Below are 24,354 nucleotides of genomic sequence, written 5' to 3'. Positions count from 1 at the left end.
ACTTGTGGAGAAGTGGTGGAGTGCCACCAATCCACTCCCCAACTGTGTAAGCCTATATGCTTTAAGCTTAACGTACACTAACCTTCTGCACTATTTACATAGAATAATGCATTTCGTGAAATTAATATACTCTAATGTTACTTTAACACCTTGACACTTTCGTGCACCGGGCGCGGGACCTCCCTACTACCCCAGGTGGGCTTGGGCGTTCCGTGGGAGCTCGAGGGAGACCGCAGTAAATTCTGAAAAGTGTATAATCTTTTCAACTTTGTCAGCTCAATTCTCATCCTAAGATATTCAATTTGGTATCAATATGTTCACAATAGAATTCTCTACAAGGACTACATGCATATAAACTCCAAAAGCCCGGCTTACCATCCGCAACTAACAGAGAAAGTGAGAGAAAGTTACCCGGGAGTGCACAAGAGTGATAAAATGTTTACACTCTTTTCAGTTTTGTCAACTCAATTCTCGTCCTAGGTCTTTCATTTTGGTATCAATGTGTTCGCAATAGAATTCCCAACAGGCCTATATGCATATACAGCAATATAAAAAACAGCAGCGACCTCCACCCGCCAACATGATGAAAACAGGCCGCGGTTACAAGAAAGAGAGCCCCTGCGCCCCCCCAAGGCGCTTCTCACTATGAAAAGTGAATAATCTTTTCAACTTTGTCATTTAATTCTCGTCCTAGGTTTTTCAATTTGGTATCAATGTGTTCGCAATAGAATTCTCTACAGGACTAAATGCATATAAAGCCTGGCGAGAAAGTGAGAGCGTGTTACCCGGGAGCGAGCCAGAGCAATAAAATGTGTACACTCTTCACTTTGGACATCTCAATTCTCGTCTTAAGTCTTTCATTTTGTTATCATTGTCTTCGCAATAGAATTCCCTACAGAAGTATGCAAATATAAAGTCCAAAAGCCCGGCGTACCATCCACAACAAGCAGGGAAAGTGACAGAGCGTTACCCCCGTGAGCGCTAATAAAACCAGCGTTGAATGTAATGAAACGCCATTTTCTGGGTGAGTCCCGGAGGCTCCCCGGAGCTATCCCAGGCTGATATGCTAATGTCAGACTTTGGCATCAGTCATGTGTATGGAGTTCTTAGGCCTACCGGGGACCACAGCCAGAACAGGCACCCAGAAAGGTAAGCGCCCCAAAACAAACCCCTATTCTGGTTAAAATTGCTACCAAAAACCGAACTAGTGGATAGAACTCCCCAACCGAAAACAAGCAAACTAGTGTGACGTCACACACCGCCGCGCTGCTGTCTGCGCAGCTCCCCCCTCCCCGGGAGGGGGAAGGGGGAGCCCCAGACCCCCCGCGCCGGCTACCCACACCTCAGTTCTTGAGGCTGGATATCAAAAACGCGAAAAACCGCCGACCGGAGGGAGGGAGGGATGCCGGGGAGCCTCCGGGACTCACCCAGAAAATGGCGTTTCATTACATTCAACGCTGGTCTTCTGGGGGAAGCCCCGTCGGCTCCCCGGAGCTAACTACCCACAGACAGAAAAAAGAGGGACCTACCCGGGAGGCGGTCGTCGCTCACTCCTCAACTCGAAGCCGAGCCAACTGGCTGCAACCGCTGACCCAAAGCAACACAGGCCCGACGAGGCCCAGGGACATTCACAAGGTAACGAGCAGCCAGGACCCTGTTCGACCGCCAAAATCCCCGCGCCCGAATATCAGACCAAGACATATTCCCAAAGACGGCAGCAAGAGCCGCGAACTTACGAACGTCATGGGCACGGGGATAGACCGCAGCCTGGCTGGACCGAATAACCCTGCGGACGACCTGAGAGACCCGAACCTGCGAACAGGGAAGAAGGGAAACCGGATCAACCCACAGCGTGTCCCCGGACACAGAAGCTGTGGCGCGCAAATAACGGCGAAGCGTCGCAACCGGACACAAAACATGATGCACCCCCGGCCTGACCAACCAAGCATCAACCACCCATGGACCCCTCCGGAACGCAGCAGTCTCATTCTTCGCCAGAAAAGAAGGAGATGGCTGCAAACGAACAAAACAATCACCACGACCAAAAGAGCAGAAACCCCTGCGCCGGAGGAGAGCATGAAGCTCCCCTACCCAACCCCCAGAGGCCAAAGCCAACAAGAAAAGTGCCTTGGAAAAACAATCCTGGACCGAAGGGGCCACAACGAACCGAGGAGATGAAAGGAAAGCGAGCACTCTGTCCAAAGACCAGGACGGCTCAGGCGACGCATGAGCAGGCCGGAGGTGAAACAATGCACGAGACAGCTTGCGAAACGGCGCAGACGTAACATCGATACCGAAAGCAAGCTGAAGCGGCTCCGCCAGCGCCGCACGATACGAAGCGACAGTGTTAGGCATAAGATGACGGTCCTGAAACAACCACGAGAGGAAGGACAAGACCACCCTAACAGACAAGGAGCTAACACGACGAAGACGCAAAAAGAAACGGAAGGACCGCCAGGAAACTTCATACTGCTGCCGAGAAGAAGCCCTCAGGTGGGACACCAACAAGGAGGCCACCTGATCACCATAGAGATGATGATAGACTCGAGTCAAAAAAACCATACGCGAAGACTCGAGGAGAAGATCGAACCAGCCACGTGACGTACCGGCCCGATCTGCTGAAAGAGGCGGAGCCGCGGGAAAACCCTCGGGTTCGGACACTGAGCAACCAGCGCCTGAAACCAAGGCTGGGCCGGCCACCAAGGGGCCAGAAGGACAACTCTCCCCTGGTAAGTCTCTAAGCGAGTCAGGACCTGGAGCAACAGCCGAACCGGGGGAAAGAGGTACAGGAACCCCCACCTCGACCAGTCTAGCCGAAAGGCATCGACCCCGACGGCCTCGCGATCGGGGAAGGGCGCCGCATAAACGGGAAGACGCCGCGACCACGCCGACGCGAAGAGGTCCACTTCGGGGCGCCCGAACGTCTGGCAAAGCCAACGGAAGGACTCGTCGTCGACCGTCCACTCCGTGGAGAGGGGAACGAAGCGAGACAGGGCGTCGGCCAAGACGTTGGACACGCCCCGTACGTGAACCACCAGGAGAGCCAAACCCCAAGAACTCAGCAGACGAGTCACCCGAAGCGACCAACCCCAAAGAGACAAGGACCGCATCGAACCCCCACGGTTCAGGCAATGAACCACCAGAGAGCAATCCGAATGGAGCCAAATCGTCGATCCGCGGGTCACCCGAATCCTCCCCAGAGCAAACCACACTGCCGCGAACTCCCGCACCGTGCTGTGAGCTCGACGGAAGGACGGATCCCAACGCCCCTGGCCGGCCTGGTGAGCACTGGTCACAAAACCCCAGCCGAGAGACGACGCATCCGTGTACACATCGAGCGAGGGCTCGGGTAGGCGCCAAGGCACTGAACCCCGAAAAACCCGAAGAGGAAGCCGGTGACACAGCAACCGACGCAAGGCCCCCGGGGGTCGAACTCTGCGATCGCGAGAGAGGCGGAAGGGGGAACCCCGAAGGAACCAGAACAGCCGTCGTAGCCAAACCCGACCCGGCGGGTAGACCACCATCGCGAAGTTCAGGTTCCCGCACAGCCCCTCGAGCAACCGCCGGGTGACCCGAGGGCCCTCCAGAAACAGACGAAGGCGGGACCGCAGCTGCAGGAGAGACTCCGGAGGGAGAGACAAGGAGGCGGTTCGAGAGTCCCAAACGAGACCCAGCCAAGTCCGAACCTGAGAGGGAACCAGATGGGACTTCCTCCAGTTCACCAAGAACCCGAACTCGGCGAGCTGGGAAAGAACCAAATCCCTGGCTAGCAAGCAAGCTGACTGGCTGGGAGCCCAAACCATCCAGTCGTCGAGGTAGGCCAACACCCGAACACCTAGGAGACGCAAACGAGCCACCACAACCCGTGTAAGGCGCGTGAACACGCGAGGTGCCAGGTTAAACCCGAACGGGAGACAACGAAAGTGGTAACTCGGACGCCCCACAACAAAACCGAGCCAGTCCCTGAACCTCGGATGAATCGGGACATGCCAATAAGCGTCCCGGAGGTCCAGGGACACCATCCAAGCTCCCGGCTCCAAGAGGAGCCGAACCTGAGACAGCGTAGTCATCCGAAAGGAGGGGCAATGAACCCAGGGGTTCAGACGGGACAAGTCCAGAATGAACCGCAGGTCCGCGCAGTCCCGTTTCGGAACCGGAAACAGACGGGACGACGTCGTTTCGACGACGCCCAAGCGTACCCACTCCAAGACTCGACAGAGCGCAGGGGAAGAAACCTGCCCCGCCAGCCCCGACCCCCCAAAGGGGGGAGGGGCCACCCAACGCCACCGCAGGCCGCGAGACACGACCCGAAAGGCCCATGAATCGTGGGACCAGGCGCGGGTGAACAGCGCAAGCCGCCCCCCCATCGCCCCGTCAAGGGGGCAAACCGCGAAAGGGCCGGCGACCCTTACGAGACCCAGAACCCCGCACAGCGCGAACACCGCGCCGACCAGACGAGGGAGGGTCCGCAGGAGGAGCCAACCCCAAACCTGACACCAGAGGCCTACCACGACGAGAGGAACCCCGAACCCTGGCACGACCTTTCCGGGAAGACCCACCCCGGGACCCCCGGAAAACCAACAAGTCTGACATCGGACGACAAGCCGCCGACGCAGCCTGAATAAACTGCGCCACGGCCGACTCCCCAAACAGGAGAGAACAAAAAGGTGAAGAACGCCTAAGAGCCAGAGCCCAAGCAGATTCCACGGAGGAACCCAGCACCGCCTGCCGACACGCGAGACGGGAAGCATAAAACAGGGAAACCGCATACCCACAAAATCGGCATGAACAGCTTCAACAAGGCAGCCGACGAACGCGCAGCAGAGGACAAGGTGCCGGACCCCGGGACGGACCCAAGCGTCCCCACATCCTCCATGAGCCAATCCGAAGACAGCTCCAGGAGGGAAAAGAACCGCAAGGCCGAACACAAAAGGGCCCGCGCAAGTCTCCGCAACGAGCGCCGCCGAAATGGAGGGAACCTGCACATGGAGCTGAATAACGCCCACATCGCGGGGAAGGGCAGGGGCAAACAAGCACTCATTCAGGTACTCAAGTTCGCCCCCCAGGAAAACCTGAAGCACCGTGGAAGCTTCCCGCCACTCCAGCGTGCGGGAACGACAGAAGGAATGCCAGGAATCCAGACCAAACAAGGGGCAGTCTGCTAGCCAGGACGACTCCAGAACCTCGTAACGGAGCCAGAAAGGGAACGAAGTCCCAAACCTGAACGTGGACGGATCCATTTCCGAGGCATAATCCGGGTCACGCAGGAGGTAAGCTGCCAAGGCCGCTCGCACCACACCAGGTTGGATGCGATAAGCCGAAAACCTCCGGAAGGACGGAACCGACGTACCCGGGGGAACACGGAACCAAACCCGGGGAGGGGCCGACACCAAATCCAACTCGTACGCAGAGGGGGGAAAAGAAAACCCCACTCCTTGTAACAATAAGCCCCACTCAGAGGGAAGAAAAACCCCGGCGGGGTCCAGCGGGGCCCAAGGCCCCCAAGTCAGCCCCTCCCCAGCCTCGAGGTCCTGCACCACAGGACCCGAGGCCGAGTCCTCTCCCCAAGCCCTGACCCCACAAGACAAGGACGGAGCAGCCGGAAAAGCTGGAGGAAGGGGGGCCCACTGGTCAAACCCTGAAGCTTCGGCCGGGAGACAAGACTCGAATGCCTCTGCCGCCCCCCCGGAAGGGGCAACCCCCGAAGCTGCCCGAGTCTCGAGATCAAGTAACCCCTGCTCCGACCCCAAAACCCTCAGAAGCTTTGGGGCCGGAAGCAGAGGCGGGGGACCAGAACGAACAGAAGGGGAAGGACGAGGAGGTGCGGACTGAACCAGGATCGAAGCAACCCCCACCCCCAAGTCCGGGTCTCGAAAAGCAAAGCGGGGCAGCCCCGGGGCATCCGGGGAAGCAACCAACCGAGCGCGTTGCAACAGACGAAACCTAGACTGCAACGCACGCGCCGCCTGTACCCGAATAGAATCATCAGAGGATTGGGTAAATTGAGTCACAAGCAAGCAGCAACACTCACAGGACTCAGGGTCAAAAGTATCACCGACCCAACAGGCAGCGTGGCAGAGGCAAAAACAATGAGGGTCACCCTGAGACAAGGGGATCGAGCAACCCTCAAACTCGCACACAGCGAGTGGGGACTCCGGGGTCACATCCATCGGACCCACGCGCCCCCTAGGGGATTCCCAGGGTCCTGAGCGTTTACTTTAAGAGGACTCGCGCTCAGGTAGTCCCAGGCAGGGTACTGCAAACCGGCGCCCAAAACTACCAAGCAAACTTCTAAAACTGAACCCCAGGGACGTGTACACTCACGGGGACCTAGCAGGGGGCGCCACCGAGGAGAACAGTGGAAGGGCAAAAACAAACTGAATAAAATGACAGAACCCCCCACCAGGCAAAAACAAAAAGAAAACAAAACCCCGCAAGAGGACAGCGAACCCCAAGGAACAGAGCCGGCCGCGATGTCGGGAAATACAAGCTGAGCAGCACCCTGCGCCCCTACCAGTGCAAACTGCCTCTTACTTGCCGGTAACAAGGGAGAACAGAACACCCAAGAGCCCAACAGGCGGCCGAAAAAACGAAAGGTAAAACGGACCGGCAGAGGCAGACCCCGAGGAGCCTGTGGAAGGTGGCCCCAAGCCCCAAGGGCAGTACTTACAGGGCACCTAGGGAAGGCAGCCCTAGGCGCATGCAGCCCGAGTACTGAAGATAACTCCTGGCTCTTGTACCCACAAAACCAACACCACACGCAAAGCACAGTGCAGTAGCGACACCGGAGCCAGAGCACACGACCATCGCCTATAGCATCAGCCTCAAGAACTGAGGTGTGGGTAGCTGGCGTGGGGGGTCTGGGGCTCCCCCTTCCCCCTCCCGGGGAGGGGGGAGCTGCGCAGACAGCGGCGCGGCGGTGTGTGACGTCACACTAGTTTGCTTGTTTTCGGTTGGGGAGTTCTATCCACTAGTTCGGTTTTTGGTAGCAATTTTAACCAGAATAGGGGTTTGTTTTGGGGCGCTTACCTTTCTGGGTGCCTGTTCCGGTCGATGGCAGACATAGAATGCTTCCAACTACACGGGGGCTTCTATAGGCCATTGCTCCCCTTGCCTCTCTGAGGGGGCCCAGTTCTGGCCGTGGTCCCCGGTAGGCCTAAGAACTCCATACACATGACTGATGCCAAAGTCTGACATTAGCATATCAGCCTGGGATAGCTCCGGGGAGCCGACGGGGCTCCCCCCAGAAAGAGCAATAAAATGGTTATTCTGTTTTCAACATTGTTACCTCAATTCTGGTCCTAGGACTTTAATTTTGGTATTAATGTATTCGCAATGAAATTCCCTACAAGAGTATATGCATATAATGTCCAAAACCGCAGCAAGACCTTCCCGAAAAAAATGCTACTGTTGCCGCGCTTAGGACTCAATGCCGAGTCCTCGCCGGACTTGCCCCTATTTTACGGAGGACTCAAAGCGGAGTTATCGCCGGGCGAAAGTGTTAAAATTACTTTTCTAGACTGGCTCCATTAAAAGCTACCTGGACCTTGAATGCTGGTACTGTTAAGCATTCAGACTGTACCAGGCAACAAGTTACTAACACAGGCCTATTAGGAACTAGGACCAGAATCTAGTACACCTCAATGAGGCCAGAATACATACAGTATACTGTACTGGCAGCCCTTGATATGTGCAACATTGGAGAATGTGGGTTCATTAGTACAGTATTCAAGTAAGAATTTCATCAAAAGTTTAGAACCAAGATAAAGAATTTATGAAGTACTGTAGACAATGCAGACTAACATGGATTAGCCCAAATCCACACTAATACGCTGAAATTTCTTGTTCTCGAATGTGTTGGACTCACACTCGTGATACATTATTGTGCTTTACATTGAATTTATATTCTTACATCACTGTAAATCCCAAGCATTCAAGATGTCATTGTGTGCTATATTTGTGGCAAGAAAGTGCAAAGAATATTAAATAATACAATAATTAGTAAATAGATTTTTAATAAAGTAATTACTTAAGTGCAGTTACAGGATGAGAGCTACGCTCGTGGTGTCCCATCTCCCCAGTACAATGTCATATAACGCTTTGAAATTACTAACGGTTTTGGCCTCTCCACCCTCTCACCTAACTTGTTCCAACCGTCTACCACTGTTTACAAAAGTGAATTTTCTTATATTTTTCCGGCAGCTTTGTTTCGATAGTTTAACCCCTTAACTGCGTTGCCTCCAAATGTGACACCCCCGCAGTGCGCAGGAAATAAATTCTCTGGAAAAAATTCTTTTTTCTTTTTAAAATGTCAAAAACCTTTCCCTCAGTATGGGTATGTAAAAAAAAAGTCGAAATTGTACTTACTTTGGCTGCTATGGGGTCCGGAAGTTGGGGCGTGACGTCATCATTCCCCGTGCGCCCGTGCTGTAAGCTCTCGGGGGCGGTGGGGCGCTCGGGGTGGGCGTGCGAGTTGCCGCGAATATATTTTCGTTCATTTTTTGCGCACCTTTCCAAATACATTTTCATTGTTTTTATGTGCCAATCCAATGTATAATGAACACGTACACTATAATATCGCAGTACAACATCCGTACTGTCTGTAGACACTGTGTTACGTGCATGAAACTTGTGTACACATATGCAGCACATATTTACTATGTATCATGCTAATTTGTGTATATATACAATCTATTTACACACTATACACTGTCACACACTATATACATTCACCATCAACACATTCAGAACACCGCGTAGCAGCTGCTTCGTATGGGCCAATATCAGCTGCCTCGTATGGGCCAATAGCAGCTGCCTCGTATGGACCAATAGCAGCTGCCCCGTATGGACCAATAGCAGCTGCCCCGTATGGGCCAATAGCAGCTGCCCCGTATGGGCCAATAGCAGCTGCCCCGTATGGGCCAATAGCAGCTGCCCCGTATGGGCCAATAGCAGCTGCCCCGTATGGGCCAATAGCAGCTGCCCCGTATGGGCCAATAGCAGCTGCCCCGTATGGGCCAATAGCAGCTGCCCCGTATGGGCCAATAGCAGCTGCCCCGTATGGGCCAATAGCAGCTGCCCCGTATGGGCCAATAGCAGCTGCCCCGTATGGGCCAATAGCAGCTGCCTCTTATGGGCCAATAGCAGCTGCCTCGTGTGGGCCAATAGCAGCTGCCTCGTATGGGCCAATAGCAGCTGCCTCGTATGGGCCAATAGCAGCTGCCTCGTATGGGCCAATAGCAGCTGCCTCGTATGGGCCAATAGCAGCTGCCTCGTATGGGCCAATAGCAGCTGCCTCGTATGGGCCAATAGCAGCTGCCTCGTATGGGCCAATAGGAGCATTTGGCCATGAACACATTCAGAACACCTTGAGTGAGAGCAGCCACACCCAGCCAGTCTCCCTCACTCCAACATCTTACTCGCCAACATTGCTCCTCCCACCATATTGTTATAGTTCTTATTACACATGTTCTATATACCTATCTACATGTTTTATTTACCAGAACTATGCAAGTAAGCCGGTATTGTGTCCAAACAGTACAGTGGCCACCATACACTGCATGAAAAATCACACAGCAGACGACGCTACGCCCTCCCTCCCTCATCAAAATTCCTCCTTCTACAATACTACGCACAACGCTAATTATAACCACAATCCTGCTATTATCACAATCCTGGTCACTAATTCCTGTAAATGAATAATTGACCACACGTTTATTTTGAAAAGGAACCTAAGAAATCATTTGAAGATTCCTAGATGAACGAAATAATGCTGTGGTGCTGTGGCTAGCGCTGTGAACATCATGAACAGCATTGAATCACTGATATTTGAACATTGTACCCAGTCATTATCACACTCAGGCTCTAATATAACACTATCATAGCTAAATAATACAAGTTATATATATATTTTGACATTATTAGGCGATGCTGTGGTCACATGCTGAACAGCAGTGCTGTGCGCTCATGCTGCGAGCGCCAGCCTTGGTTGCTCACACACACTACTGAGGCTCCCACACCCGGGAATGTGGACCACGATTTTTTTTAAAGATGGCGTCTGTTTACAAGAGCCCTGAGGAAGCTGATGTGAACCCCATGTAGCCGCGGGAGTTTTGAATGGAACGTGAAAAATACAAATACCCGGAGGCGCGTTGCGCAAACCAGACGTAAGCCTGCAGGCGCGTTGCGCAGTTTAAGGGTTAAATCTATGACCTTGTTCTTGAAGTTCCAGGTCTCTGGAATTCTTCCCTATCAATTTTATCCATTCTTGCTACTATTTTGTATGCAGTCATCATATCGCCTCTTTTTCTTCTATATTCTAGTTTTGGCATATTTAATGCCTCTAACCTCTACTCGTAGCTATTGTCCATCAGTTCTGGGAGTCAATTAGTGACATGTCTTTCCACCTTTTCCAGTTTGTTGATGTGCTTCTTAAGATATGGGCACCATACAACTGCTGCATATTCCAGCTTTGGTCTAACAAAAGTCATGAACAATTTCTTTAGTATTTCTCCATCCATGTATTTAAAAGCAATTTTGAAGTTAGAAAGTGTATCATAGGCTCCTCGCACAAAGTTTTTAATGAGGTCCTCAGGTGACAGTTTTTAATCTAGAACCACCCCTAGATCTCTTTCTTTATCATAATTTTTTAAAGATTTCTCACATAATTTATAGGTTGTGTGGGGTCTATGTTCTCCTGTTCCACATTCCATAACATGGCATTTATTCACATTAAATTCCATTTGCCTAGTGGTGCTCCATATACTTATTTTGTCCAGGTCTTCTTGAAGGGCATGACAATCATCTAAGTTTCTTATCTTCCCTATTATCTTAGCATCATCAGCAAACATGTTCATATAATTCTGTATTCAATCTGGTAGATCGTTTATGTAGACAATGAACATTACCGGTGCAAGAACTGAACCCCTGTGGTGCCTACAGCTGGATGTGGCTGAAAGAGGCCCGCCCAGCTCTCAGTGACAATGGTGCCTGGAACTTGTCCTATTATCAGGGTGCCAAGGAAAGGTCTTGAGGGATTGTTCCTTGTACATAATTTGTCACTGACTACAGTACTGTAATATGCCCAATATCCTGCCTGAGCACCACCTGAGACTCTGGGGGAAGAGGAGACTAGGGAGAAAGAATGAAGGAAGAAGGGAGAAAGCAGAGAAAAGGAAGAAGGGAGAATAAGCAAGAATTCTTTTAACCCTTAAATAGCGCAATACATACATATATGATTGGAGTAACTAATCACAAAATGGCACAAATCATATATATATATATATGATTTGCATATTTAAAATAGTTATAATAGTCCTGTACATACTTAGAGCTCACATCTGCTTTCTCAGACCACCAGTTACCCCCCCTTCCCATATTGAAAAAAAATCCAGAGTCCCTCACTTTGCTTCTAGGGCCTTAGTAAGAAAATGATGATCATTACTTGGCAACATCACCATCCAATGTCTGAATGTTTAGGGCAGCCATAGAGGAGACACTAAACTTTTAGCAACAGCAAATGAGTGATTACCATGCATATATATGAGGCAAAATGTGTGCTATATGCATTTTTAAATTTAGGCTTATAATACATATACCTGTTTATGCGGAAAATCCACAGATAACTGGGAAAGAGAGATGAACGTTTCGGCCGATTTGGACCTTTGTCAACACCGGACTGAAAGAAATCACAAAGAAGAGTCTCTTTCTTTGTGATTTCTTTCAGTCCGGTGTTGACAAAGGCCCAGATCAGTCGAAACGTTCATCTCTCTTTCCCATTTCTCTGTGGATTTTCCGCATACAAATGATCAGTGTTTAGTGATCGTCAATTATACCTGTATATACACTTGGATTTTTGTGCTTCCTGAAGGCTAATTAACTGTCATAAGAAAAATTAATTTTTTTAGAACAATTTTTTTCTTGAGCGCCGTGGGGATGTTGGCTATTTAAGGTAGCGGTTTAAGGGCTAACCATTACACAAAAGAAAAAATTTGCCCGATAACACCAAGCCATAGTGCAGATTAGAAAAGGATCACTGTAAACATACTTGAGAGAGAAAAGAAAGTGAAATCTGCTTAATTTATACCCACCTTTAATGTGCTGGTTCAAGGCCAAAATCAATGATATACATACCAAAAATATTACAAAGATAATATGTATAACATGGCATGACACGTACAAGCTACCGAGCATGCTTTATACTCACATGAAGTCCATGATATGATCCATGAGATTAGCAATTGGAGGTCCTTCTGCTGGAGTATGTTCATACGTCAAACCAACTTCTCCCTTCTTGCCAACGATGAACTGTTTAATAGATTACTTAAGTATTGTGGGATATTAACAAGCATTTCAATATATAAATAAGACATTTACTTTCATTTAAAAAGGAAGACGACATATATAAACCATAATTTCCCATCAACCAAAGGGAAAACAATGGGTTATATAAAAACTTACGCAAAGACATCTAAAATGATTACTAACAACTTGTATAACATTATGATATCACATATTTCATGTTTGGCTGAAAATATAGAGCATGCTGGGCAACTGTACCACACTTTCTGTACACCATTTTGGGTACTTGAAATAAATTTAACCAATATTATCAATAGTCATATCATATTCAAAGATCCTAGTTAATCAGTATAATTTTGATTACATCCAACTATTCATTACCAAAGGCCTCATACTGGGCTGTACCCAGTACCTGATGGAGTAGTAAGTAATTATCAAAGGAATGCATCAAGCCGGGGAGGCTATGTAGCACTGTCAAAAATGCGGGATATTCAAAAGGCACTAAACATCACTAGGGATGCCAATATGAGAACAAAAGCGCACAAGGCGAACAACATCAAAGGCATCCGATTAACCAAACATACTAACGAGGGACAGGTGACCGCGAGGGACAGTCGGGAAGCAAGACACACACACACCTTGGAAGGTTGGACATTCAATAAGGATATGCACGACCGTAAGAGGGACAATGCAATTCGGACATTAAGGAGCAGGGCAGCGCTCCATTAAGTGTCAGCGAGTTTAACGGGTATGGCTAATACGTAACCTCGCCAGAGCCGCTTCCCACCGCCGGTTACGGTGGAAGGAGGAAAGCCATGGGGACACACTACCCTAAAGAGCATGCAGCTTGTTACCAGTAACAGAAGACCAGCAATCTTGCCAATGGGCATGGATTGAGGAATGAATAACAATGTAGAAGTCAAAATAAGGAACACCTTTGTGGGAAATATGACAAGTAAGGATAGCCTCCTTAGTGGCAGCATCCACACACTCATTTAAGGAAACACCAATTTGGCTGGGAACCCAGCAAAACCTAACCGTCTTAAATCTGCTGGAGATGAGAAACAGCCAATATTGAATTTCGACGACCACAGGATGGACTGGACTAAAGGACTCCAGAGCCAAGAGGGCACAGTGAGAGTCAACTACAACAACAAAGGACAATTATAGCGAGAAAGCATTTGAAGAGCAAACAAAATTGCATTAAAGTTCAGCCATGACGGAGCCCAGTACGGTGAAGTGCAAGACAATGAAGGGTGGAGGGAGAGGCAGACGAGTAAGCAGGACAGCCATAATCTAGTTTAGATAGCACGAGAGAGGAATGTAAAGAGAGAAGCGTGTGCCTATCAGCTGCCCAGGGAAGTATGGGACCAAGACCTTAAATAAGTTTAGGACCTTAGAGCATTCAACTTGGAGGTAGGAGATATGGGGGAGACCAGGACAAGCGAGTGTCAAAGATTAACCCCAGAAGTTTAGCGGAATCCTTATACAAAAGAGGATTACCATAAAGCAACCTGCTTTCGAGTACGGGTCATAGCACATGTCTTAGCCAGAGAGAACTTGAAGCCATGATTGGTGGCCCAGGATGACACAGGCATCAATTGCAAGTTGAAGCCGCTGATAAGAGGAAAGGCGAGTCATCACCTTCACAGCAGAGGGTAAGATCGTAAACATAAGAGTGGAGAAAATGTCAGGGGAAAGGGAGGAAAGAAGACCATTGAGGGTAACCAGGAAAAAAAAAAAGTTGTGCTCAGAACACAACCTTGGGACACACACCTTCATATTGTCGAAAAGAGGCAGAGAGCGCGGTACCAAGCCGCACTCGAAAGGAACAACGAGAGGAAGCTCTGGAGGGAGAAAGGAAGATTTCTACGAAAACCAAAAGAACGGAGTTAGGACAAAATATGGTATCGCCAGGTGGTGTCATACGCCTTTTCCAGGTCAAAAAGGACAGCAACAATGGAGGTCTTCGCAGCGAAGGCAGTACAAATATAGATCAAGTTCATGAGGACATCAGTTGTGCTCAGACACTTGCGAAAGCCAAATTGAGAAAGGGAGAGGAGGTGATAGCGTTCCAAAAATCATATCAGATGGACACTGACCATACACTCAAAGAGTTTGCAGACGCAACTTGTGAGAGCAATGGGGCAGAAGTCTATAGGGGATGACTCTAGAGAACCAGGTTTCCGAAGAAGTACAACCACCTCAAGCCAGACGACGCCCAGACACGGTTAAAAACACTCAGTAAATACTGAAACATGCATGGAGGGAGATGGCGAAGCATCTCATAATGAATATCATCCGAGCCCGCCGCTGTAGAACTGCATAGGGCCAGGGCAGACTGGAGTTCTGAGAGAAAGGATTGTTATAGGGAAGCCAAAGAGAAGTGCAAAAATCTAAGGGAGAAGATTCAAGAAGGGGCTTGCGAGTAAGGAAAGAAGGAGGAAGATGAGAGCTGGAGCTAACAGTCGAAAAGTGAGAACCCAGTTCGGTCGTGACCTGGAAAGGGGGGGGGGGACCTGATGGAGTGCCCAAGTAATTTTACATATGAACAGTTGGTCATATAAATGGCCAGACTGGTAGGGGTTTGCCTCGCAAAGAAATTTGGCTTTCTCTGCAGATGATAGTTTGACAATCAGGTCTGTACATTGTCACAAGAATCTTCCTAGAGAAGGAGAGTGAGCCTATTCCTACATCGCCTATTCAACAACAACATGTTCTCAGGAGCTGTGTCTACACGAGCCCCATACCACCCTACCTCCTCCAGTACCCGTCATACCAGCACACCTGGCACCTGGGTCACCCCATTCCCTGGTCAACAAGCAACTTGATAGTTTTGCATCTGCCGGCTGACAATTATTTACACACCAGCGCCACCTACACAGGGCTCACCCGTGTATATATAGAAACCAGCCAGCCACCACCAAGAAGAATACTCTCAGTGCTCATACCTGTTAAACCTGCTGCCACACTACCCTGTGTGGTGGTAGATTTATGCAGTTTTGTACATAGTATTCCAGCACCATTCATTTTGATCTTTAATGTAATGTTAACTTGTTTGTTTGCTTTTCATTTTTGCACTGTGTTATTAAGCCAAGTCATAGAGGAACTATTTTTATTTATTATAAATTGCCACCTTTATTTTTTGTCATAGTAAAGTATTTAAATTTTTATTCTGTGTACTTTATCCTACAGCTACCACACAGTGAAGAGATCTATTTAGCAGTATTATTTACTTTGTTTTTACTTATTTTTTTTTTGTTTAATGTGCATGGCATTCCATCTGCCCTAATAGCCACTGTTATTAGTAATTTTACTGTAACAACATATTTAATTTCATAACTCTTGGCCCAAGCTACCACCGATCCATACATTAGTTCTCTGGCAGTCTGGCTCCTCTGTGCATTCCTGACTCCTGCCCATAAAGGTTTCAGCCTCCCCAGGCTGCTCACAGGCCACTCAGCAATGCGAACAAATGTTTACAATCATTTTACATTTTCTCTGTTATTTGTTGGGTAATTACTATAGAATTAGTACTAAATATTCACACACAAATTCTCTTCTCTAGAGAACAGAAGCAAAACACAAGTGTATTTATAACAGATAAATACACAACATAAATGATAAATAATTTTGAATAGCAATCAGATGATGCACTTTAGTGTCAAAGGAATGTAAGTGTGTTAAGCAGCTATATGTGTCTGATTTCAAGCAGCATGGTAATAAGGACTTAGTTTTGTGATGGCAAATGTATGACCACATGTCCTAAGGTTTGTCACCTAGTTGTGTCAAAATAAACAAATTAAACACTTAGGAAGCAAATAGTTTAAGTATAAATAATATATACATTGCAACAACAACAAAAATCCAAAATAATGGATTATTAAGTATACCTAAACTTGAGACACAACCAGTATTCAATTAATATATCTGTAGGGTTTAAAATGTTCAGATTCCATTGTAGTCGTCAATGTATAAAACAATGTCCTAAGTTTATTCCATAATTTTTTAACAAAACCGATTATATATTAACCAACTGAGACCGTCAACAGACCGAGACCCTATAGTGTCCAAAGACCAACAGTTTCTTTCATTATCTGTTTCAGCGCCAGCACCCACAGTGACAACATTTAAATTCATAGATGTGACATTGGCCCTCAGCTATATTTGCCAAGACACAAAATGGAACATGGACTACCTGGATTTATGCACATCAAGAGTGCCAAATATGTTTGAGAAATAAACCACACCATGTCTACCCTACTTATGCAAAACATTACACCTCATCCACTAACATCTGGCACAATTTTATACTCTGCCAACACATACTTTTAGCCCAATGACATTGTTCATTATCCAATAATGTTTCATTATTTCAGGTGCTACATAAACTTGGTCTATTAATCTAATGTTCTAGATAAATCAAGTTAACAAGACTTGCAGTATAAAGCAAGAAATATCTTACCTGAATGGTTTTATCATACCACCTGTTGCCTGCATACCCTTGAGGACCATTTCCATGTACACAATTCAAGGCTGCATCAGTCATAACATTACCAGAAGGATTGAAAATAGGGCCATCTAATGCCACCAGAAAAATGCACCGCTGTATCTCTTCAATGGAGGCTCTGTTTATCTTGTCTGTTGGAAGTATGATTTATTAATGAGTATGACCAAGAATATCAAGTTCTGTATAAGGCAGAAGAGAACTACAGGTTGTGAAACAAATGCTAACAAAAATTCCTGAGAATTAATTCTTTCCATCTAATAGACCAGTTGACCTCTGTTGCCCATGGAAGTGCAGAAGGTCTATAGATAAGCAAGATTCAGATTTCCAAGTGTCAGTTCATTTCTTTGGCCACTTTCCTTCAAAGCCCTATGCAAGAATCCTTAAAATGCATTAAATCTATCCCAGTATTTTGAAATCAGCTTGTGAAATTATTGTCCATCTACCCAAGTCATTCTGGTACATGACAAAAATTTTAAAGTATTTTTCTTGTCAAATGCAAAAATTCACTAAATTGTATATGACAAAACTTTTCCCCTTCTATTTACCCAAGTACACTACTTCTATTAATCTTTATTAACTGCATCAGTTACTAGTAATGTAAAGTCAGACATTGTACAACTTTCCTTATACAGTACAGTAACATACAAAGTGACAACTGTTGCAGTGATTCAGTTTCAACATTACTGGCTTGTGTGCTTGCTTGGTAAACTGATAATGCACAAGACTCCTTGTTCCTAGTAGTACAGTGACAGAAGTAAAATAGTCTATAAGGCAAGGTCACTGAAATAGGGCTCAACACTAAATCATCTTCAATACCAATAATAATGCTTGGAAGCCAAACAGGATTAAGCATTGTACGAAAAAAACATATGGAAATCCAGTGTTGAATGTAATTAAACACCTCTTTCTAGGGAAGCCAAGTGGCTCCCTGTAGTTAGTTGCACTGAGATAGCTCCACACAGACTAAAGAAGAACTTTATGACAAAAGAGAGGGCCTTATAGTCATGAGACATTATAATAACATTGATAAATTCCAAATGTTGATACTTAGTGATTTAAATTTAAAAGCAATGGACTGGGAAAGCCTATAAAAGCAAAAACAGAGAACTTTTGGCCCAGTCAATTTGTAAACTTCCTCCTGGAAACTGTGTGTCAATTTGATAAACAGGCTACAAAGATGAGAGAAAAGAAAGCTCCATCTACTCTGGATATAGTATTTACCAGGAAAGAAGAGAAATTTAACATTCAGTATATTCTTCCCTTGGGGAAGAGAGACTATGTCCTCTTTGAAATAAAATAGGCAATGCATTATAACCTAGAAGAGAAGGGAGAGAGAAAAAAACAAAAACAAAAATCAAGAAAGGAGACTATAGGGAACTTTAGAAGTTTTTAATGAATTTGATAGTGAAGATCTGTTGTTAGGCAACAAAATGAAATTTATGTTAAATTTTGCAAGATTATATGACAAAGGTACAAAAATTTATATCAAAACAGAGCCAAAATTTGGAAAAATTAGTTCAACAGAAACTGTGAGGGGTCAGAGATCAAAAGACAAAAAATAAAATTAATATAGGAAGAGGCCCAACCCTCAAACATGTATCAGTAATACAAATTAGCAAGAAACAACTTCAAGGCAGTAAGAAGAGTCAGAAGGAAGCTTTGCAAAAGGGGTAGCAGGATAAATGTAAAAGAACCAGACCAGAATTTATTAAAAGCAAGATGCATGAAAAGGATAAAATCCACAGATTCAAAATAGGGAACAGATTTATAGAATGAAAAGAAAATGTGTGAAATTCTATATGAACAGCTCCAAAGTGTGTGTAATTACCTAAGTGTAGTTACAGGATGAGAGCTACGCTCGTGGTGTCCCGTCTTCCCAGCACTCTTTGTCATATAACGCTTTGAAACTACTGACGGTCTTGGCCTCCACCACCTTCTCACCTAACTTGTTCCAACCGTCTACCACTCTGTTTGCGAAAGTGAATTTTCTTATATTTCTTCGCAGATATATGGATAAAGACAAACATAATTCCCATCTACAAAAATTGCAGCCGAGAAGACCCTCTTAATTATCGACCCATATAGTTAACAAGCATGTAGGCAAAACACTAGATTTTTTTTTTTTTTTAAACCAAGTGAGTAGAATACCTGCAGAGAAATGATACAATAAACACACAGTATGGCTTTCGAACAGGAAAATCCTGTGTAACAAATCTACGTAGTTTTTATGATAAGAGCTACAGAGATTCTACAGGTAAGACAGTTGGATTGACTGTGTTTATCTGGACCTAAAAGAAGGTTTTTGAGTCCCACACTAGGAGGTTGTTCTGAAAACTGAAACATGTTGGGGTGGGGGGGGGGGGGGGTTCTGACAGACTGCTGAAATGGATACAAATTTTTGTAATTGCCAGAAAAATGAAGGGTGGTATTCAAAGGCAATGTTGGATTGGAGAAGTGTTACCAGTGGAGTACTACAGAGTTCAGTTCTTGCACCAGTAATGTTCATCATCTACATAAACGATCTAACCAAAGGAATCAAGAATTATATGAACATGTTTGCCGATGACACTAAGTTACCAGAGAAGATAACAGACTCGGATGACTGTCATGCCGTTCAAGATGACCTAGACAAAAGTGTATGGAGGAACACTTGGCAAATGAAATTCAATGTGAATAAAGGCCATTTTAATGAATAGAAAATATGAGAAAATAAGACACAACCTATAAATTATGTGGGGAAAACTAGAACTTTGACAAAGAAAGATCTAGGGGTGGGTCTGAATAGTAGACTGTCACCTGAGGAACACACAAAGGACATTGTGAGAGGAGCATATGAGCATAGGAGGCTTTCCAATTTTAAAACCGCTTCTAAATACATGGATGGCGAAATATTCAAGACACTTTTTCACAACTTTTGTGAGACCCAAATTGCAATATGCAATGATTGTATGGTGCCAATACCTCAAGAAGCCCATCAATAAACTGGAAAAGGTGCAAAAGCATGTTACAAAATGGCTTCCAGAACTGAAAACAAAGAGCTACAAGGAGAGATTAGAGGCATTAAATATCCAAAAGCTAAAAGATAGAAGAAAGAGGAGATATGATCACTACAAAATAGTAACAGGAAATGATAAAATTGACAGGAATTTTTGAAATGTGTAACTTCACAAACAAGCAGTCATAGTTTCAAGCTAAAGGAACAAAGGTGCTGAAAAAATATCAAATTTTTTCGCAAACCGAGTGGTACATGGGCCGAACAATTTAAGGTGGTTGTGGTGGAGGATAAAACCGTCAATAGTTTTCAAAATGTCTTTTGACAGTACTGTACTGGGAAGATAGGACACCGTGAGTGTAACTCTTATCCTATAACTACACTTGGGTAATTATATGGACACAAATACATTAACTTAAGATAATAAATGACTATCTACCTACCTTTCCTTAGCTGTTTATATGCTTTACCCCACACATTGCGATTCTGTGTGGTGAGAATACCAACTGGAACAGTTGGATGTGTGGACCGTTCTACAACATTACGCAGCTGTTGGACCAACTGCTTTACATTCAGAGGTTTCCCATCTCGCCCATACACATCAATTTTGAAGAACTGAAATAAACAAATACTTTTGTCTAGTATAGAAAGTGTTCTTCCACACTTTTCTGGGAATGACACCCCACAGTACCTCTAAGTTTGTATACCAATACTAAGCCCAAATCTCAGACCCATTCAACAGATAGAAAGGACCCGAGTCTAGCTTCATATGAGGTGAGGAAAGCCTGGGGGGGCAAAGGGGGAATCCCCAATCTACCCAAATCAGGGTAAAACCCACCAGAAAGCATATGCATAACAAAACAAGTGACTGCTTGAAGAAAATTGGGTACCTCCAGGTAAACAAGACAAATGATCATTGCAGTGGGGTAAACACCCTGTGATGTGCCTAAATGCCATCAGATGACAGTCAAGATTACCCACGGACCCAACTAACTTGCCCCTCCCACTTTTTTGTCTATTGCAGCCAGAATGACACCTGTTGTCTCTGTATGGGCCACCTACGACTTCTCACTTTTAGCCAAATTATGTTGGCATTCCCTAGAACTTCAATTTTACAGCGAGCCTGTGAGATTATATTCTCAAGATTCTCCCACAGCCGACTTGAATGGCTCATTGCAGTGTATGGTGCACCTAATCGTGCACAAGGCCCCATCTCTTGACCCTTAAACCGCGCAATACAGTACATGTATATAGACGATGGGAGAAAGATTACCGAAACTGCGCAATACATATACAGACGATTGAGAGTCTAGCGCACGATTTTAAAGGCCCCGCAAAGGATAGGGGCAGCTATAGTCAAGCCGACCCCGTATGTAAACAGACGCCACCTAGAAAAAAAATCGTGGGTAACATATCCGGGTGCGAGAGCCTCAACTCTGAGTGAGCCACCAAGGCTGGCATACGCAACATGAGCTCACAGCACTGCTGTTCAGCTTGTGACCACAGCATCACCTGCAAATGTCAAAATATATATGTACATGCTATTATTTAGCGATGATAGCATTGCAGAAGACCCCCGACTGTGATAAAACTGATCAGGATTCTGATAATAGCAGGATTATGGTGATGTTTAGTGCTGTGCTCTATGGTGGGAGGAATAATGCTGAGGGAGGGAGGTGGCGTCATCTTCCGACTGTGTGTGGCCACCTTTTATTGACTGGACTTACCATACCAGCTTAGTGATTCGCTATGGTGAACACAAATGTAGATACTTATATATAACGTATGTATAGAGTGTAATAACAGTTATAGGAGTATGTTGGGAGCCGCCATTTTGGTGAGATAGGTGCGTTGTCTGCATGACATGTCCATGTGTACTGGTGGCCACTATGGTCTTTGGGCACCATACCAGCTTATTTGTACAGCTATGGTGAATAAAACATGTAGATACTTATATATAATGTGTGTGTATATAGCGTAATAACACCACAAACAGTATTGTTGGAGGAGAAATATTAGTGCATCTGGCATTGAACCAGTGAGCAAGGCAGCCACCAACCGACTGTGTGCGTAGCTACATCTCTTATTGCCTGAACTCACCATACAAGCTTAGCTGTTCAGTTACGGTGAACAAAACAACACCACATCCATGGTTCGTTTGGTGATTTCCAGTGTCTCTTGGTACATTTCGCTGGATCACCAGAGATGATCGTTTGCCTATCCCAATACATCCTGTGTTTAGGGTATGACTGGAATTCAGTGTGCAGCACCTCTGACCTTATTTTTGTCAGACTTCTCCAGCCCAACTTGCATAGTGCCTTATCTCTGTTTATCAGCTTTAGCTTTCTGGTCAACTTTCAGAAGTCCTGGTTTGTGCTTTCTTTGGTTTCATGCTTAGTCTGAAGTGGTCTAGGGTACTAGGGCAGTCTCCCTGTCTCTTCCTTGGTTGGCCTTCATTCCAGCCAATGTATTCTTTCATTCCTTGTTTGAGTATGGGGTCCAAAATAAACTAAGACTCACAGGATAAGTATAGTATACAACAGAGAAAGAATGAAGGTCACATCCGAAAATTTGGTTTTTAATACACTTACACATTTATTGGGTCTTTCCTTCGCCTTCATTCAAGCACTACGGCATTATAACAAGTTTTCCAGGATTATTATTTATTTTATTTTATTATTATTATTATTATTAACAGAGGAGGGGGGATTGGTTCACTTGTCCACATTCCAATGCCAGCTTCCCAGGGATGGGGGTGCGGGGGTGCACAATAAAATACCCACCTCCGGCGGCAGCGTGTCGCCAGCGAAAGTACAGCCTAGGCCATTTGTCATGATTAGTGATGACTTATTTTAATTGGGAGGGTCTGTAATCCAGTTGAGCCTTTATTCTTAATTATAATTACATGCTGATAAAATACACTTCTTAGTGATGAGTATAGGATGCAAACTGAACTACCACTCACAGGATGAGTATAGGGTACACAATGAACTACCACTCACAGGATGAGTATGGAGTGCACAGTAAACAGATTCACAGGATGAGAAAGGGTTCCACAATATACTATGACTCACAGGATAAGTATGGGTTGCACAAACTACTGGTAACAGGATGAGTATGGGTTGCACGAACTACTGGTAACAGGATAAGCATGGGTTGCACAAACTACTGGTCACAGGATGAGTATGGGTTGCACAAACTACTGGTCACAGGATGAGTATGGGTTGCACAAACTACTGGTCACAGGATGAGTATGGGTTGTACAAACTACTGGTCACAGGATGAGTATGGGTTGCACAAACTACTGGTCACAGGATGAGTATGGGTTGCACAAACTACTGGTAACAGGATAAGTATGGGTTGCACAATAAACCACTGTGCAGAGGATGAGTATGGAGTGCACAGTAAACAAAGACTCACAGAATGAGTATGAGGTGCACAATAAACTACCACTCGCATGATGAGTCTTTGATATTCGTGCTCTATATTAGGGGTAACTAAAATACACCTATGTTTCCAAAAAAATACTGTACTTTAATGACAAACATTTGAAAATATATTTTATGTCTCTGAATTTCTGATGATATAGAACATATCAAATATATAGGGGTCCTGGTAGTGCAGTTAGGTTCGTTCTCGACGCACAATCGAGAATTCCGGGTTTGAATCCTGGGCGAGACAGAAATGGCTGGGTACATTTCCTTTCACCTAATGTCACTGTTCACCTAGTAGTAAGTACTGTAGGTACTCAAGAGTTAGCTTGTTGTGGAGTTGCATCCTGAGCGGGATCAGTAATTCAACTTGGGGGAGGGGGAGGGGGGGGAACTCGATAAAAGCCTGATAAGTATGAATACACACTGGCTTCCTGTGCCACCGACACAATGAAATAAGTTTAATTATAATATTATGGTTTATACAGTAATCAAGTTCTTAACAGTGAGCCTGCATTATAATTACCATATGTATATCTTTACTGCTGATTTGTGTTTTCAAGTGACTACAATTTTATAAGATAATTTCGTTCTGTAATTGATGATAAAGTGCAATTAAAGATATTGCAGCTTATAGGAAATTGTTAAATCCTAAATATATCTTGGTTCTTATACTGTACTGTACTTAAAATAATTATATTAAACTACTGGTTCTTATACTGTACCTAAAATAGTTACATTAAACATTTGAAAACAAATTTTATACAGGGGTACCTCGGTTCAAGAGTTTAATTCGTTCCTGGAGACAGCTCATAATCCGAAAACTCGTAAACCGAAGCTAATTTCCCCATAAGAAATAATGGGAAATGAATTAATCCGTTTCTGACTACCCAAAAACCTCACTTCAAACTAAATTTTTTACCCAATTCATCTAAATCTACACTACAAAATTATGTTCAAGTTATTACTTGCCCTTGGCGATGACTGCTGTTGGCGTATGGAAGATGGTGAGGAGGGGAAAGGAGAAGAGGTGTTACTGTTTGGAAGGGGAGTCCCCTTCCATTATAACATCAGGCAGTGAGGACTTCACTGGTGTGCACACACTGGCACATTTTGCCTGC

At 45.6% G+C, this 24,354-nt stretch overlaps 1 protein-coding gene across 2 annotated transcripts in view; it reads right to left on the bottom strand.

Annotated features, from left to right (window-relative positions):
• LOC123757981 (carnitine O-acetyltransferase) overlaps positions 1-24,354 on the bottom strand; it is a 72,487-nt gene that overhangs the window by 24,355 nt on the left and 23,778 nt on the right. For both annotated transcript variants that reach the window (XM_069338863.1, XM_069338864.1), the window contains exons 6-8: positions 20,246-20,417; positions 16,766-16,941; positions 12,206-12,306 (exon numbers count right to left, since the gene is read on the bottom strand). In XM_069338863.1, the coding sequence (XP_069194964.1) occupies positions 12,206-12,306; positions 16,766-16,941; positions 20,246-20,417 (449 nt within the window). The remainder of the gene's footprint in view (positions 1-12,205; positions 12,307-16,765; positions 16,942-20,245; positions 20,418-24,354) is intronic.

Source organism: Procambarus clarkii, chromosome 40 (genome assembly GCF_040958095.1).
Source record: "Procambarus clarkii isolate CNS0578487 chromosome 40, FALCON_Pclarkii_2.0, whole genome shotgun sequence".
In the NCBI taxonomy this organism is placed as follows: Eukaryota; Metazoa; Arthropoda; class Malacostraca; order Decapoda; family Cambaridae; genus Procambarus; species Procambarus clarkii.
The sequence above is the reverse complement of the archived record's forward strand: the minus strand, read 5'-3'. Positions and strand labels throughout refer to the sequence as shown.